Below are 17,023 nucleotides of genomic sequence, written 5' to 3'. Positions count from 1 at the left end.
CCATTTTCAGGAACTCAAGGTACCAGGTCATTTGCATAATCATCACATTTATTCATTTATCAATAACTATCCTACAACATACATGTATACAGAAAAATGTCATATCCATTCCAAGTAATTAATAAAAGATTCTGGTAATATTGGTTTTGATCAAACTTCGCTAATCATCATTAATAAAGAGAAATCAATACAAATTTAGATTCCAAGAACGTTTACTTAACGTTTGTTCAAAGGGGAATCACTCTACCGAAAATCACATAATCATCACACTTGTACATATGACCCAACAATAACATTTCTTGTAACACTACATAGTATATACATGTCAAAGTTTCTGTGACCATCAAAAACATTCAGTACATATATAAGATAGAGCTGTCCATGGTAAGAAAGGAGTGTAGGAATAATAATTATAATAATAATAACAGGCAAAGCCTCGGGTCTCCTGCTCAATATTGTCTTCCTTTGGGTTATCCTTATCCTTATCCTTACCTCACATTAGGGATGGATTCAATTTTTTGCTTTTTACCTAAAACCCGTATGTAAACTGTCCGCACAGTTCTCATTTGCATATGCAGCACGGATGGCAATTGTTAATGACGTCAATGACCCTGACTGACCCCAAAACGTCATAGAATGACGTCACGAACAATAGCGTGACACCGAAAGGTTACTATAATTCCCCCGCCAGTCTGCGCGTGTAAGCGATCCAGACCCGTTGGTCGGATAGAATTTTCCAGCACCGCCGGAAATGTGGATATCTCGGTCTAGTATTTCTATCTTACACCCCATTTCACGTGACGTGACGTCACAATGGCTCAACAATGACGTGTCGTCACAAATTTAGAAAACACCGATGCCGCAATGCGGAAAAGGCAATGTGATGGAATTAAAACCTTTAACGATATTTTTACCGAACACATTAGAAAGATGATATTATTTTTTTCTGCGCAACCTATTGGATATGATAAATTTTGCTGAAGAGTTCGTTTTCGTCAAAAAAGTTCAGGGGAAAATTTAATATTTTCAAAATGGTAACCAGTCCACACGCATTTTTATGGTTTCTGAGATTATTCTGGTAGTTGGAATGAGAGAAAATACTCTTTCATGCTCAAGGGTGTAGGATAAGGAAATTCCACCCTCGGGTTTTTCAAATTTGGCAAAACCCTCGGGTGGAACTACCCTATACTACACCCCTGAACATGAAAGAGTCTTATAATATCACTGAAAACTTATGATCCTTGCTTATACCCCATGTAATACACATCAGTTCCAAATAACGAATGTGTAATAGAAGAACTCAAATGGAGTCTATCACAATACACGGGCACATCCGGGCGTTTTAAAACCTGCACGCGACTACAATCGTCATAAATCACGTGATATGTACAACAATTTGTCTGTCCCCATATAGCGTAGTTAAAAGGGGGGCCAGTTTTCTTGATCAATTCTCTGTTGAAATCCCAGTTCCCGTTTTGGAACCCCTCAAAGTTTCCCTTACTGTTAGTCTGGTGGATGGCGGAAATGACGGATGAAGCGTCAATCGTCACGAACCCCCTAAAGCGAGCATATGCAATTATCCAGTTGTCATAACCAACTCTTCCAATCACCAACTTGGGCACTTCACTCCAAGGAAAGAAACTGTTTGTTATAAAATAATCTATCGCGTTTTTCTGGAACCGTGTATAGATCGTATAGGACTCTCGCAGTATTGTTTTCCAAGCTTCCGGTCCCTTGCTATCTATTGATAAAATATTGATATTCGTTCGTTGACCAACTATTAAAACTGGTTTTTTATGCAAATTATTCGATTTTAGAAACACCTCAACAATTGATAATATTTCGATGAGATACCTGTCAAACAATATATCCGCGTTGGCATACATATACAAATACGTATCAGATCCTTTTACAGATTCCAGAAAGAGTGTGCTTAATGCAGGTGCTTCCGTCACGGCCTCAGTTGTAATGTTTTGAACTGGCCAATCAGAGTTGATCCCTGCCGACGCCACCTTTTGATCGTCGGTAAATAGAATTAATTTCGGGGAATTATACATATGCTTCCAATTTCGTAATGTGTTCAGATTAATATCGAATTTATTTTTTACAAACGGAAAAGTTGTGAACATGGTAACACTAGTAACATGATCCGTCCCACTTTCTGTTGAGCAGTTGCTAGGGGACGTGAACTCGTGTTTTGGTCGACAGTTCAATGGGAACGTACATAAACTGCGCACTGCTCTCGGCATGATGTATAAATTTCCAACCACTATGACCATCAACAGCACTGAAAACACACTCGAGTATAACGACTTAAATCCATGAAGTTTACTGCAACTCTTCATCTTCATTTTCCTCTGAAGCATTACTCAAACTGTTTACCATAAATTTACGAGAAAAAGGTCTAAGTGTAGATTTTTGACAAATAGCTTTGAGCCACGATCTGCAGAGTTATATAGTCATTGTACAAGTAACATTTCATTTTTTTATATGGCACGAAACACGATCATTTGTTCGCTCCAGCTTATCATTTTCACATTATTTCAACGATGATTCGAACGCCGTTGATGTTGAGTTGATATGTACGCAATCCAATATAATATATCTTCCTTCTGTTGTTGTTTAAATCGCTTACCTTGCTAATTCACATTACATTAAAACATGCAAGAGCGTTAAACGGCTTCATTGTAAACACATGTGTCTTTAATACAACACTCCAACAGAAAGCAGACTCGTCACTTTCCCGCGTATTCAATATTTCTTACACAATGTCTTCAGTGACATGCTGTTTTGTCGCTATCATCATCCGTAAGGACTCGTGTACGGATCATGTTAAATCGCCGTGTTTGATACACCTATTGTTGACGTGCTGTACACCTATCCATTTCTAATGTCTGCTGTGGATCAGAGCTGACGAGAACGTAATCTGTGTGACCCTGTAAATAAAACAACACAAACTTAAAATCCCTGTTTCGAAAACGTTATTTTGAAAAGCAGGAAAAACAAACGTTTTTTGTCTCTAAAAATCTTTTTTTTTTTTTTTAAACTTACCACATAGACAACATGTTAAATGTATAAAAATTACACTTGGAGAGCAATTGTGTGGTTGTGTTCTGAGGTAAACAGTTTATAATTATGTGCCTGGTACCTGTTAATTGGAGGAATGCCATCTTGTTCCTTAATTATTTACCGCAGTAAACTTTTTTACAAGAGGCCCAAGAGGGCCTGTATCGCTCACCTGAATATTTAAGCAGTCATAGCAAAATATTCTCATAAAATATTATATTGCACTAAAAATATTTCCCTCGCAAACTTTGTTGGCACCATCTGTTGAAACTACCAGCAAAATGTTATTATAAGATTCTATGCTTTTTGATTCTTCTTCAGAAGTTGCTTGCCATATTTTTCCCTGTGATCTTGAAAGTAGGTCAATGTCATTTTCCTTCTCAAATTGGTTAGCTCTATTCCAAAAAGCTACCAGCCAAATCTTATGAATCCATTCCTTTTAGTTCTCAAGAACAAATCCATTAAAATGTTGTTAACCTCTGTGACCTCGAAAGTAGGTTGAGGTCATTTTCATTTGCAAACTTTGGTGAGCTCTATCCTGGGAAGTCACCAGCCAAATATTATAATTTTATGCCTTTTAATTCTTCAGAAGAAGCTGTTTGAACTGTTTGACATATTTGAACGCTGTGACCTTGAAAGTAGGTCAAGGTCATTTTCATTCGCAAACTTTGTTTGGCTCTTTCCCAGGAAGCCACCTGCCAAATACAAAGATTCTATACCTTTCAGTTCTTCAGAAGAAGTCGTTTGAAGTGTCTGACACATTTGACTCCTGTGACCTTGAAAACAGGTCAAGGTCATTTTCGTTCTCAAACTTTGTAGTGCTCCTTGAGAAGTTTTTGAAAGGAAAAGTTGACGAACGAGGACGGACGGACGGACAGACGGACGGACGACGGACGCCGCGCCACGGCATAAGCTCACCTGGCACGAAGTGCCAGGTGAGCTAACAATGCCACTTGTGTATTAATGTTTGGTGTTATCAAGGAATTTGTGTGATACAGTGACAGTAATTCGAGGAAGACTTATAAAGGTTCTTGACATTTGCTTATAGTAAATAGTAATGGCAAGTAAAACAAGGTAACTGTGGAACATACTATAATTAACCGTAACACGTGGAATGAGACGTTGTTAGTATTGATGAAATTTATTAAACATTTGTGAGAAATTGATGCATAAGAACCAATAATTTATCATATCTAGTTGACCTATGAGTGCAATAAAACATCACGGATTGCATGAAGTACTGCATTACTGAGACCAAGGGGAATACGTCTATCAACAATGGTGCGATCATTGGGGCTACCTCACTCCATTGATTCAGGAGACATAACTCTATAAAAAGTCGGACAAAAGTGGTTGTCCTATTTGCCTGAGCGTTCATAGTAATTAACCTTCCTATGAAGTTTGAAGTCAATCAATTGGAAATAACTCCGGGTATTGAGTGTTCATTGTGCTGTCCCGTCCGCAGCAAGTGGAGTAAAGTATCTTGCTCAAAGATACAACACAGTGCCGTGCCGTGACTCCAACCCGGAACCCTTCGGTCAGGAGCCCGGCGTCCTACCACTAGACTACCGTGCCATGATATCGAGTGGACACTGATTCAGCAATTAAAAAGGGCATAACTCTGTCAATTACAGTCAAATAATGTTGGTTATCGATCTTGTCCGAGCTCTCATGGTGATGAACTTTCGAATGTAGTTTGAAGCTACTCCATTGAAAAAACTCCAGATATCGAACGTACATTGTGCTGTCCCGCCCGCAGGTTAACATACAAATGTATTACGTCCTGTCTTCCGACGGGCGTATGAAAAGGGGGAATTATATCGAGGTTAACTGCACATATATAACAAACAGGAAAACCATTATAAATGCAGGCCTTATATGTTCTACCAAAGATGGAACCAAATCCATGAGACTATAACAAAATTTGCTATTGTAACGTCATAAATCTCTATTGTGACGTCATTAATTTCATTGTAGTCAAGAGTTACTTTGCAGTTCGCAATAGCTAAATAAAGCGTAACTACTCTTTCAAAATGTAAATATAAATAATGAATATTTTAGCTGGTATTGTTATGGTCCTATAACACACATTGCTATTGCTGACAAACTTACATAGTTTGTTATCAATAGCAATGTGTGTTATAGGACCATAACAACATTTGCGAAAATATTCATTGCTTAAGTATTCTCATTAAATATCATACTGTACTACAAATATTTCCAAATAGTGGCTCTGTCTGTCAGCAACACCCTTATCTTATTGGGTTCCATCCCTCTATCCCGATTGGGGTGGGGGCATTGTTTATACAAGATTGAATCACAGTTGGTCTAGAAATCAAATTATATCTAGATAAAGATATAGGTTATATTCAAAGCAATCTGTTACAATATTTTAGCACAATTTACCATAGTGACCCTGAAAGTCTAAAAAAGTCATTCTGCCCTGCAGGTAGGGCGTAAGAATTGTACCTGCTGCCCCCAATTGCAGGATCGTAAGAGGCGACTAAATTTGGGACCTTGTCTCTTCTCTCCTTTCTAAATAACTTTCTTTTTCCTAATGTCTCCCTTGACAATGCCTCACTTTTGGCCATTTGTTGAGCGTTCGCCCCTGTGAGGAAGGCTTTGGGTTCTGTCCCCTGGCCGAGACATACCAAAGTCTTTAAAAATGGCAGTTTCTACTCCTGCTTAACGCTCAGCAAATTAGGAGTGGGACGACTGGTTCGCCCGTTGTCAGTATAATGTGACCGGGTGGGGCGTCCTGCTGGGTGTCTTCGGCAGTATGTTTCAGTGAGGTAGCACTATAAAGTCGGCATCAGTTCCGCGCTATTACAAGAAGACAAACACGAACATATCGCAGCCTCCCAAAATACACACACATACACTACACGCATGCATCTTGCACACAGGGGAGGCCGTCCTTAAATGACCTTAGCTGTTAATAGGACGTTAAACAAAATCAAACAAACAAACAAACAAACAAACATTCAGCTGAGAAAAAAATGGAAGTCCTTAATCCCAAATATCTTCACCCTGTGGCTCTTAGTTATAAAGAAATGCTATTGAAATATTTTACATTTTGTAACACATGTGATCCCTATGACCTTGAAAGTAGGTTAAGGTCATTTTCATTCCAAAACAACTTGTTAAATACAACGACTCTATGATTTTCAGTTTTTTTCAAAAGATGCCGTTTGAAGTGTTTGCTATTTTTGACCCCTTTGGCCTTGAGAGTAGGTTGAGGTCATTTTCAATTGCAAATTTTAACGGGCTCCAAACGTGGAAGCTACCAGCCAGATATTATCATGTGATTCTATGCTTTTCGAATCTTCAGAAGAAGTCGTTTGAAGTGTTTAACATTTTTGTTCCTGCGACCATGTAAGTAGGTCAAGTCCATTTTCATTCTCAAACCTTGCCGGGCTCTTACCCAAGAAGGTTCCAGCAAAATAATATAGTTCTATACATTTGGATTATTCAGAAGAAGTCGTTTGAAGTGTATAACATATTTGACCAATGTACTCTTGAAAGTAGGTCAAGGACATTTTCATTCGCCAAATTTTCAGTCTTCATCCTAAGAAGCTATCAGCCAAATATTATGATATTATGCCTTTCAGTAAAGAAGAAGTCGTTGAATTGTTTAACATATTTTACCACCACGACATTGAAAGTAATCATTTTCATTGGCAAACTTTGTCAGACTCTATTCCAAGAAGCCACCAGGCAATATTCAGAAGAAGTCGTTTGCTGTGTTTTTATATTTATATTTATAGTTGACCCCTGTGACATTGAAAGTAGGTCGAGGTCATTTCCATCCTCAAACGTGGTAGTGTTCAATCCCAATAAGCTACCAGCCAAATATTATGATTACATAACCTTCATTTCTTCAGAAGAGGTTGTTTAAAGGAAAAGTTGACGGACAGTTGACAGAAGTCGCTCCAAGACACAAGCACAATATCCCTTCGGGCAGGTAAGCTAAAAATCAGCGAATGCACAGTCAAACAAATTTTGTCTACACACAGACTGACGAACGGATGACAGACGCCGTGCCACGGCAAAACTCGCCGGTCCTGGATCAAGGGTGCTAAAAATCAAACTTAAACGGAAAGAAATATAAAGATTAATATGAATTTTGCAGATCAATAAGATCATTTGTTTTACATCTAAAAATCACTGGACAGCCGTGTCTTCTATTCGACTTCATACTTGGACTGCTAATTAGTTTTTGACAAGTTCTGCGTGATGTGCAAGCTTCCACACTAAGTACTGTCCCTGTGGCATCAACAGATCGATAGCTGGTTGTCGATCACACATGGCAAAGCTCAACAGTCTTGTAGACAGCAGCGTAACACAACAAATCACCAGCTTTTGAGCACACAAAGCACATATAATCGCCTTTTAGAAAAACAACCACGTGTCGATACTCGAAAGAGATCAAACGTTTGTGGTTGATTTCAAATACTGCTAATAAACCGAAGCTAACTGATCGTGGACAATTACATGTAAATTCCATAAACTGACAGATTACAAAATATTAGTCACAATGAATACCATTATTTAACAAATTGTACATCAAAATACTATAACAAAGTACATGTACAGTGTATGTAAAATAGTTGATTTTCCTTAAGTTTTACTACTGTATTGTGTATATTTGTTGATATTGTAACAAGAGCGTAACTCTATATCAATAAATACATCTAGATTTGAAGCAGTTGGGATTGAAAGCGGAGTATATCAATGAATATTATAACGAACACGCGTGATAAGGAAATAGAAGACATCCGTACAAGGAATTCCACGCTGCATTCACAATTACATCTGGGTTTCCATTGCTTCTATGTGCATGGTAGATCGTCCGTTATGTGGAATTTAAAATGTTTGAATCCTAAACAATTAACACAGTCAGACAGGCAATCTAAAGTTGACCTCTTACGACTTCAAACTTTGCGCACAAAAGTGCAGTAAAGACATTACGTAACAGGGTCACATATTACATAGGACGTTTTAGCTGTCTAAATCTGGGTATTATCACACATGACGTAGGACGTTTTAGCTGTCTAAATCTGGGTATTATCACAAATTACATAGAACGTTTTAGCTGTCTAAATCTGGATATTATCACACATTACATAGGCCGTTTTAACTGTTTAAATCTGGGCATTATCACACATTACAAAGGACTTTTAGCTGTCTAAATCGGGGTATTTTCACACATTACATAGGACGTTTAAGCTGTCTATATTTGGGTATGATCACACATTACATATGACTTTTAGCTGTCTAAATCTGGGTATTATCACACATTACTTAGGACGTTTTAGCTGTCTAAATCTGGATATTATCACACATTACATAGGACTTTTAGCTGTCTAAATCTTGGTATTATCACACATTACATTGGACGTTTTAGCTGTCCAATCTGGGTATAAGCTGTCTTAGCCTGGCTATTATCACACATTACATAGGACGTTTTAGCTGTCCAATCTGGGTATAAGCTGTCTTAGCCTGGCTATTATCACACATTACATAGGCCGTTTTAGCTGTCTAAATCTGGGTATTATAACACATTACATAGGACGTTTTAGCTGTCTAAATCTGGGTATTATCACTCATTACTTAGGAGGTTTAAGCTGTCTTAATCTGGGAATTATCACACATTACATTGATTATCACACATTACATAGGACTTTTAGCTGTCTAAATCTTGGTATTATCACTTATAACATAGGACGTTTTAGCTGTCTAAATCTGGGTATTATCACACATTACATAGGCCGTTTTAGCTGTCCAATCTGGGTATTATCACTCATTACATAGGACGTTTAAGCTGGCTTAATCTGGGTATTATCACACATTACATAGGACGTTTTAGCTGTCCAATCTGGGTATTATCACATATTACATAGGAAGTTTGAGTTGTCTAAATCGGGGTATTATCACACACAATATAGGACTTTTAGCTGTTTAAATCTGGGTATTATCACACATTACATAGGACGTTTAAGCTGTCTCAATCTGGGTATTATCACACATTACATAGGACGTTTTAGCTGTCCAATCTGGGTATTATCACACATTGCATAGGACGTTTAAGGTGTCCAATCTGGGTATTATCACACATTACATAGGACGTTTAAGCTGCCTCAATCTGGGTATTATCACACATTACATAGGACGTTTTAGCTGTCCAATCTGGGTATTATCAGACATTGCATAGGACGTTTAAGGTGTCCAATCTGGGTATTATCACATATTACATAGGAAGTTTGAGTTGTCTAAATCGAGGTATTATCACACACAATATAGGACTTTTAGCTGTTTAAATCTGGGTATTATCACCCATTACATAGGACGTTTAAGCTGTCTCAATCTGGGTATTATCACACATTACATAGGACGTTTAAGCTGTCCAATCTGGGTATTATCACACATTGCATAGGACGTTTAAGCTGTCTAAATCGGGGTATTATCACACATTTCATAGGACGTTTAAGCTGTCTAAATCTGGGTATTATCACACATTACATTGGGCGTTTTAGCTGTCCAAATCTGGGTATTATCACACATTGCATAAGACGTTTAAGCTGTCAAAATCTGGATATTATCACACATTACATAGGACGTTTTAGCTGTCTAAATCTGGGTATTATCACATATTACAAAGGACGTTTTAACTGTTTAAATCTGAGTATTATCACACATTACATAGGACGTTTTAGCTGTCTAAATCTGGGTATTATCACACACAATATAGGACGTTTAAGCTGTCTAAATCTGGGCATTATCACACACAGTATAGGACGTTTAAGCTGTCTAAATCTGGGTATTATCAAACATTACATAGGACATTTTAGCTGTCTAAATCGGGGTATTATCACACACAATACAGGACGTTTAAGCTGTCTAAATCTGGGCATTATCACACACAGTATAGGACGTTTAGCTGTCTAAATCTGGGTATTATCACGCATTACATAGGACGTTTTAGCTGTCTAACTCTGGGTATTATCACACATTACATAGGACGTTTTAGCTGTCTAAATCTTGGTATTATCACACACAATATAGGACGTTTTAGCTGTCTAAATCTGGGTATTATCACACATTGCATAAGAAGTTTAAGCTGTCAAAATCTGGATATTATCACACATTACATAGGACGTTTTAGCTGTCCAATCTGGGTACTATCACACATTACATAGGACGTTTAAGCTGTCTAAATCGGGGTATTATCACACATTACATAGGACGTTTTAGCTGTCTAAATCTTGGTATTATCACACACAATATAGGACGTTTTAGCTGTCTAAATCTGGGTATTATCACACATTGCATAAGAAGTTTAAGCTGTCAAAATCTGGATATTATCACACATTACATAGGACGTTTTAGCTGTCCAATCTGGGTACTATCACACATTACATAGGACGTTTAAGCTGTCTAAATCGGGGTATTATCACACATTACATAGGACGTTTTAGCTGTCTAAATCTTGGTATTATCACACACAATATAGGACGTTTTAGCTGTCTAAATCTGGGTATTATCACACATTGCATAAGAAGTTTAAGCTGTCAAAATCTGGATATTATCACACATTACATAGGACGTTTTAGCTGTCCAATCTGGGTACTATCACACATTACATAGGACGTTTAAGCTGTCTAAATCGGGGTATTATCACACATTACATAGGACGTTTTAGCTGTCTAAATCTTGGTATTATCACACACAATATAGGACGTTTTAGCTGTCTAAATCTGGGTATTATCACACATTGCATAAGAAGTTTAAGCTGTCAAAATCTGGATATTATCACACATTACATAGGACGTTTTAGCTGTCCAATCTGGGTACTATCACACATTACATAGGACGTTTAAGCTGTCTAAATCGGGGTATTATCACACATTACATAGGACGTTTTAGCTGTCTAAATCTTGGTATTATCACACACAATATAGGACGTTTTAGCTGTCTAAATCTGGGTATTATCACACATTGCATAAGAAGTTTAAGCTGTCAAAATCTGGATATTATCACACATTACATAGGACGTTTTAGCTGTCCAATCTGGGTACTATCACACATTACATAGGACGTTTAAGCTGTCTAAATCGGGGTATTATCACACATTACATAGGACGTTTTAGCTGTCTAAATCTTGGTATTATCACACACAATATAGGACGTTTTAGCTGTCTAAATCTGGGTATTATCACACATTGCATAAGAAGTTTAAGCTGTCAAAATCTGGATATTATCACACATTACATAGGACGTTTTAGCTGTCCAATCTGGGTACTATCACACATTACATAGGACGTTTAAGCTGTCTAAATCGGGGTATTATCACACATTACATAGGACGTTTTAGCTGTCTAAATCTTGGTATTATCACACACAATATAGGACGTTTTAGCTGTCTAAATCTGGGTATTATCACACATTGCATAAGAAGTTTAAGCTGTCCAAATCTGGGTATTATCACACATTACATAGGACGTTTAAGCTGTCTAAATCGGGGTATTATCACACATTACATAGGACGTGTAAGCTGTCTAAATCTTGGTATTATCACACACAATATAGGACGTTTTAGCTGTCTAAATCTGGGTATTATCACACATTGCATAAGAAGTTTAAGCTGTCAAAATCTGGATATTATCACACATTACATAGGACGTTTTAGCTGTCTAAATCTGGGTATTATCACATATTACAAAGGACGTTTTAACTGTTTAAATCTGGGTATTATCACACATTACATAGGACGTTTCAGCTGTCTAAATCTGGGTATTATCACACATTACATAGGACGTTTTAGCTGTCTAAATCTTGGTATTATCACACACAATATAGGACGTTTTAGCTGTCTAAATCTGGGTATTATCACACATTGCATAAGAAGTTTAAGCTGTCAAAATCTGGATATTATCACACATTACATAGGACGTTTAAGCTGTCTAAATCGGGGTATTATCACACATTACATAGGAGGTGTAAGCTGTCTAAATCTTGGTATTATCACACACAATATAGGACGTTTTAGCTGTCTAAATCTGGGTATTATCACACATTGCATAAGAAGTTTAAGCTGTCAAAATCTGGATATTATCACACATTACATAGGACGTTTTAGCTGTCTAAATCTGGGTATTATCACATATTACAAAGGACGTTTTAACTGTTTAAATCTGGGTATTATCACACATTACATAGGACGTTTCAGCTGTATAAAACTGGGTATTACCACACATTACATAGGACATTTTAGCTGTCTAAATCTGGGTATTATCACACATTGCATAAGAAGTTTAAGCTGTCAAAATCTGGATATTATCACACATTGCATAAGAAGTTTAAGCTGTCTAAATCTGGGTATTATCACATATTACAAAGGACGTTTTAACTGTTTAAATCTGGGTATTATCACACATTACATAGGACGTTTCAGCTGTATAAAACTGGGTATTATCACACATTACATAGGACGTTTTAGCTGTCTAAATCTGGGTACTATCACACACAATATAGGACGTTTTAGCTGTCTAAATCTGGGTATTATCACACACAGTATAGGACGTTTAGCTGTCTATATCTGGGTACTATCACACACAATATAGGATGTTTTAGCTGTCTCAATCTGGGTATTATCACACATTACATNTTGCTGTCTAAATCTGGGTATTATCACACATTACATAGGACGTTTAAGCTGTCTAAATCTTGGTATTATCACACAATATAGGACGTTTAGCTGTCTAAATCTGGGTATTATCACACATTACATAGGACGTTTAAGCTGTCTAAATATGGGTATTATCACACAATATAGGACGTTAAGCTGTCTAATTCTGGGTATTATCACACATTACATAGGACGTTTAAGCTGTCTAAATCTGGGTATTATCACACACAATATAGGACTTTCAACTGTCTAAATCTGGATATTAATTATCACACAATTTAAAGGACGTTTCAGCTGTCTTACACTTGTTATTATCACACATTACATAGGACGTTTTAACTGTCTAAATCTGAATATTGTCACATAATAAAGGACGTTTTAGCTGTCTAAATCTGGATTTGTTTATTTACAGTCAATAATTCGATTAATTATGATGGCTTTTTACCAACGTTTTATACAGAAACAAAATTAAACGTGTCGCTTTGTCAAGCTACGACTGAGCGAGCGGTTTGTATTGTTAATTAACCTGTATAATGATGTGGTGAAATTGTAAACTTAAATGTCACTCGACCCGGGTTTTTTGCATATTGATAGAGAGTGTACACAAACTGTATCGAAAAGGTAAGTGGTAGGGTGTAGACCTAGCCGACTCTCCTGGTTATATAATATATATATATATATATATACATATAATAATAAAGGCTTTAGATACAATGTATAATAAAATGTACAATATTTACAGCTGGGTTAGGTCAGTATCGGGTCATACAGAGGACTCAGCGGGTGCCCCCTCGTCTCTGTTCATGTTTTGAGTTGTCCTTATTTTGATTGCTTCTTGGATCTGTTAATGCCGATTTATTGGACTGGGTGGCACATGTTTTGCGTGGTTCCTTCTCTGGTAATATGGTGGTTGCTAATTTTTTTCTACGTCATTTTGATGCTCTTCGAGGCGTGTTTCAAATTTCCTTCAGTTTCTTCTATTATTACTGACAATTCTTGCCTGGAATTTGGTATACGAATCCTGTTTTCTTCCTTTTTTTGACAGTCCTTTGTCAGCACAAGTGTCCGTCTGGGTGTTGGCAATGGTATCATCAGGATACTAAAATAGGCCTGGTGTTTCTCACTCAGTCTGTGCACTCATCTCTTTTCTTCTTTCTTTGTTTTTTCTGTACTTTTGTATAGCTCTCTTTACTTTGTTAATAGACCAGTCGGGGTAGCTATAACGGTAAGCTAATCGATCTGCAGTGTGAATACACCTTCTATCGATAGGCGAAATGTCTCGTGTCGAGTAACTTCTAAGAAGTTTGATAATTTCGTCAGATTCTTGTACAAGTAAACAATACAATTCGCTCACTCAGTCATAGCTTAACAAAGGGACGAGTCAGTCTTGAAACGTTGAATACATACATTGTTTGTGTATAAAGTTAAAAAAATGATATTACTTATAAACAAAGTTGTTTTGCCCACGTCTGTCGATTCAACCAACAATAAATTTAATGAAACTTTTACAGAAAGCGAGGGTAGTTTAAGAAATAGTCCAACAGAGAAAATATTAAACATGTCATGTTTCCTTTTCCGAAAATATTCAAACGGTTGGAAATGGTAGGGAAGACGTTACCATAACTACATGCCAACGTGATGCCCATAACATGCCCACTACCATAACTACTTGCCCACCGCTACCGCTATTAAATGAGCAAGGTACATTTCTTTAGTGACACAAAACAACGAACACTTTACGTGGCGTGCCCGATGGCCATTTACAAGTTGACAATAGTACCGCGTGTAAATGAGACCGTCATATGTGGCCTTTAAGGCTCACGATAATTACTTGTGCATTACACATGTGTCAGTTGAGCCCAGACGAACCCTATACACTCGCGATTGGACAGAACAGGCGATCCTGAGGATGACTTTTAACCAGTGTAACGAACTGTTATCTCAACGATCTCTGGTCTTTGTGTTATAATAGGGCGGGAACTCAAGTATGTTCTGTAATTATAAATACGTCCCTCTTTTTTCAAATACAAACAATATTCGAATGACGGTATAACGGGGATGGGAGGTGAAAAGGCAGATCGGGAACAATAATTACGTATGCTTAGGAAATACGAGTCGCTTCAAAACTATCACAAGCTGTGTACAGATCGTTGTCTGCTGACGTGTACCGATGGACGAGGAGATGTGGTTTAATGCTACACAAGCTGGGGAGGAATAACCTGTATCAATAGTATATATTACTAATAACCCAAAGTAAATTATGTATGTGATATATTACAATATACATTATATAATTTATATAGCAACAACTACGTCCTTTGTCCATCATCATCATCATCATCATCATCATCATCAATCATCATCATCATCTACGTTTTATATTATATAATTTATATAATGTGTTTGCCAAGCACGAAGCTTTGTGCCGACCCATAATGTAGACGTCTACACGATGTTACGCCACCACTACACAAATGTCTGTACTACACCAGGCTCTCCAGCGCTGTACATATAGTGTATGATTAATGTAGGTCGCACCAACACAACTATCGTCATCACTTCCCCCTGATTTGTTGAGTAACTGGCTACATTTAAAGAGCAGATGTGTGTACGATAAGGTGAGCTTCTATATGTAGGTCGAACGACGACACGTATGTATGCTGATCTCCATAAGTAACTTAATGTACGGTGGCTACATATGATGGACACGCTGACCTCTCTAGTTACATCGTTCGTTCAGGTCAAGTCATAATCAAGATAGAAAATTAATACCAATGCATGCATACTTCATAATACTTACGCCAGTCTAAATGGGTAGGTGTCATATCAAATCTCCAACAGCCTCACATGTCATCATCATATATATAAACCACATGTGTGTGTACACGCCGACGCACGCGTTCGCTCCAGTCTAGAATAGGAAGATCCAGTGGTACGCACCTATGTTAAAATATACTCAATTGCCCTTACTCGTTTGCTCATTGACAAGTTTCTCCATTGTTTAATGAAAATGCACCCCTGCCTTCAGTATAACGCTGGCTATGTGTGTTCAATGCGCATGAGTCATAATTTCTCTCGCCTTGCCTGTTTTTGCCAGAGGAGCAGCTTTAGACACAAGTACACATACATGTACATGAGCCAAGAAAAATCATCGCCGAAGGCATTCGTGATATATTAGCTTGAACGAAATATATGGTCTTACCTAGAAAAATTAAAAGCATATGAAACTACGTTTAAATTCGTTTATAATTTATAATAATATAAAATAGCCAGGGGCGTACATATTGCTCGGAGTGGATTTATTTAGGACCGGGTCCAGGGAAGGGCGCTGGTAGTGAGAAGCCGCCCCCACCAGACGGAAAAAATTGGTGGATTCGCCTTCGTACTAGCGTATAGGCAGCCACGTGCACGTGCCCGATAGCTGAAGACAGGATTGGGTCTGCATGAAGCCAAACTTGAATGAAGACAGTAGCTATTTTTGCTTATTTGTGTATACCATCAAAATGTGTTGCACAAGTTGTTTTCCTTCAAAAAGTATGGTTTTTGGTTGGCATTCGTGACTTTATTTAAACTGCCTTACAGCCATGTCCTTATGAGTGCTTTCGTGCGATCAACTTGTCAACAACTCGACTGTCGCTAATGCCATAGGCTTTTATTTGGTAATTTTTTTTCATACTTGTGAGTATCACATTTTTCAGGATACTTTATTCACCATCACCAGTTTGTTGTTGTTCAAATTAATCACTTGTTGTTCGTGGTCCAACGTCTGGCATTCAGTCAGTCTGTGTTTTAACGGCTCTTCCTCAGAAACTACATGATGAAATTGTCATCCAGTTACAAAATCCAAATTGCTCCCCACCGAGTTCTGCTAGGGAGAATGTATCTTTAGTCATTCGGTAGAGCGTCACACTAGTACACCGGAGGTCCCGGGTTTGATCAATAGAGACATTGAAAAAAATATGATCCCTTTGGTTGATAGCTGTAAATGCTTCAATATGAGATGGATCAGAAAAGCAGAATGGGCACCGGGAAGCCATCTAGGATTTTGCATGTCAGGTTTTATAGTGCTATCTCACTGAAATACTATGCCGAAGGCACTCAGCTCAGCATTCCGCCCGCTCACATTATACTGACAACGAGTGAACAATTATGTATGTGCTATATCACAATATACATTTTATAATGTATATAGCAACAACTACGTCCTTTGTCCATAATCATCATCATCATCTTAATCATCATCATCAATCATCATCATCATCATCATCA

The 17,023-nt window shown here is 37.6% G+C and overlaps 1 protein-coding gene across 1 annotated transcript; it reads right to left on the bottom strand.

Moving 5' to 3' along the window:
* Nucleotides 1–755: 755 nt before the first annotated feature.
* On the bottom strand, nucleotides 756–15,802 carry LOC110454200. Its single transcript, XM_021503577.1, has 2 exons — nucleotides 15,555–15,802; nucleotides 756–2,936 (listed from the first exon to the last, which is right to left on the bottom strand). Exon 2 carries the CDS (start codon nucleotides 2,364–2,366, stop codon nucleotides 1,233–1,235), a length of 1,134 nt encoding a protein of 377 aa, XP_021359252.1. The 5' UTR covers nucleotides 2,367–2,936; nucleotides 15,555–15,802; the 3' UTR covers nucleotides 756–1,232.
* Nucleotides 15,803–17,023: the final 1,221 nt, after the last annotated feature.

This window comes from Mizuhopecten yessoensis, unplaced genomic scaffold (genome assembly GCF_002113885.1).
Source record: "Mizuhopecten yessoensis strain PY_sf001 unplaced genomic scaffold, ASM211388v2 scaffold7715, whole genome shotgun sequence".
NCBI lineage: Eukaryota > Metazoa > Mollusca > Bivalvia > Pectinida > Pectinidae > Mizuhopecten > Mizuhopecten yessoensis.
Note: the sequence above shows the minus strand (reverse complement) of the source record. Positions and strands in the feature narration are given on the sequence as shown.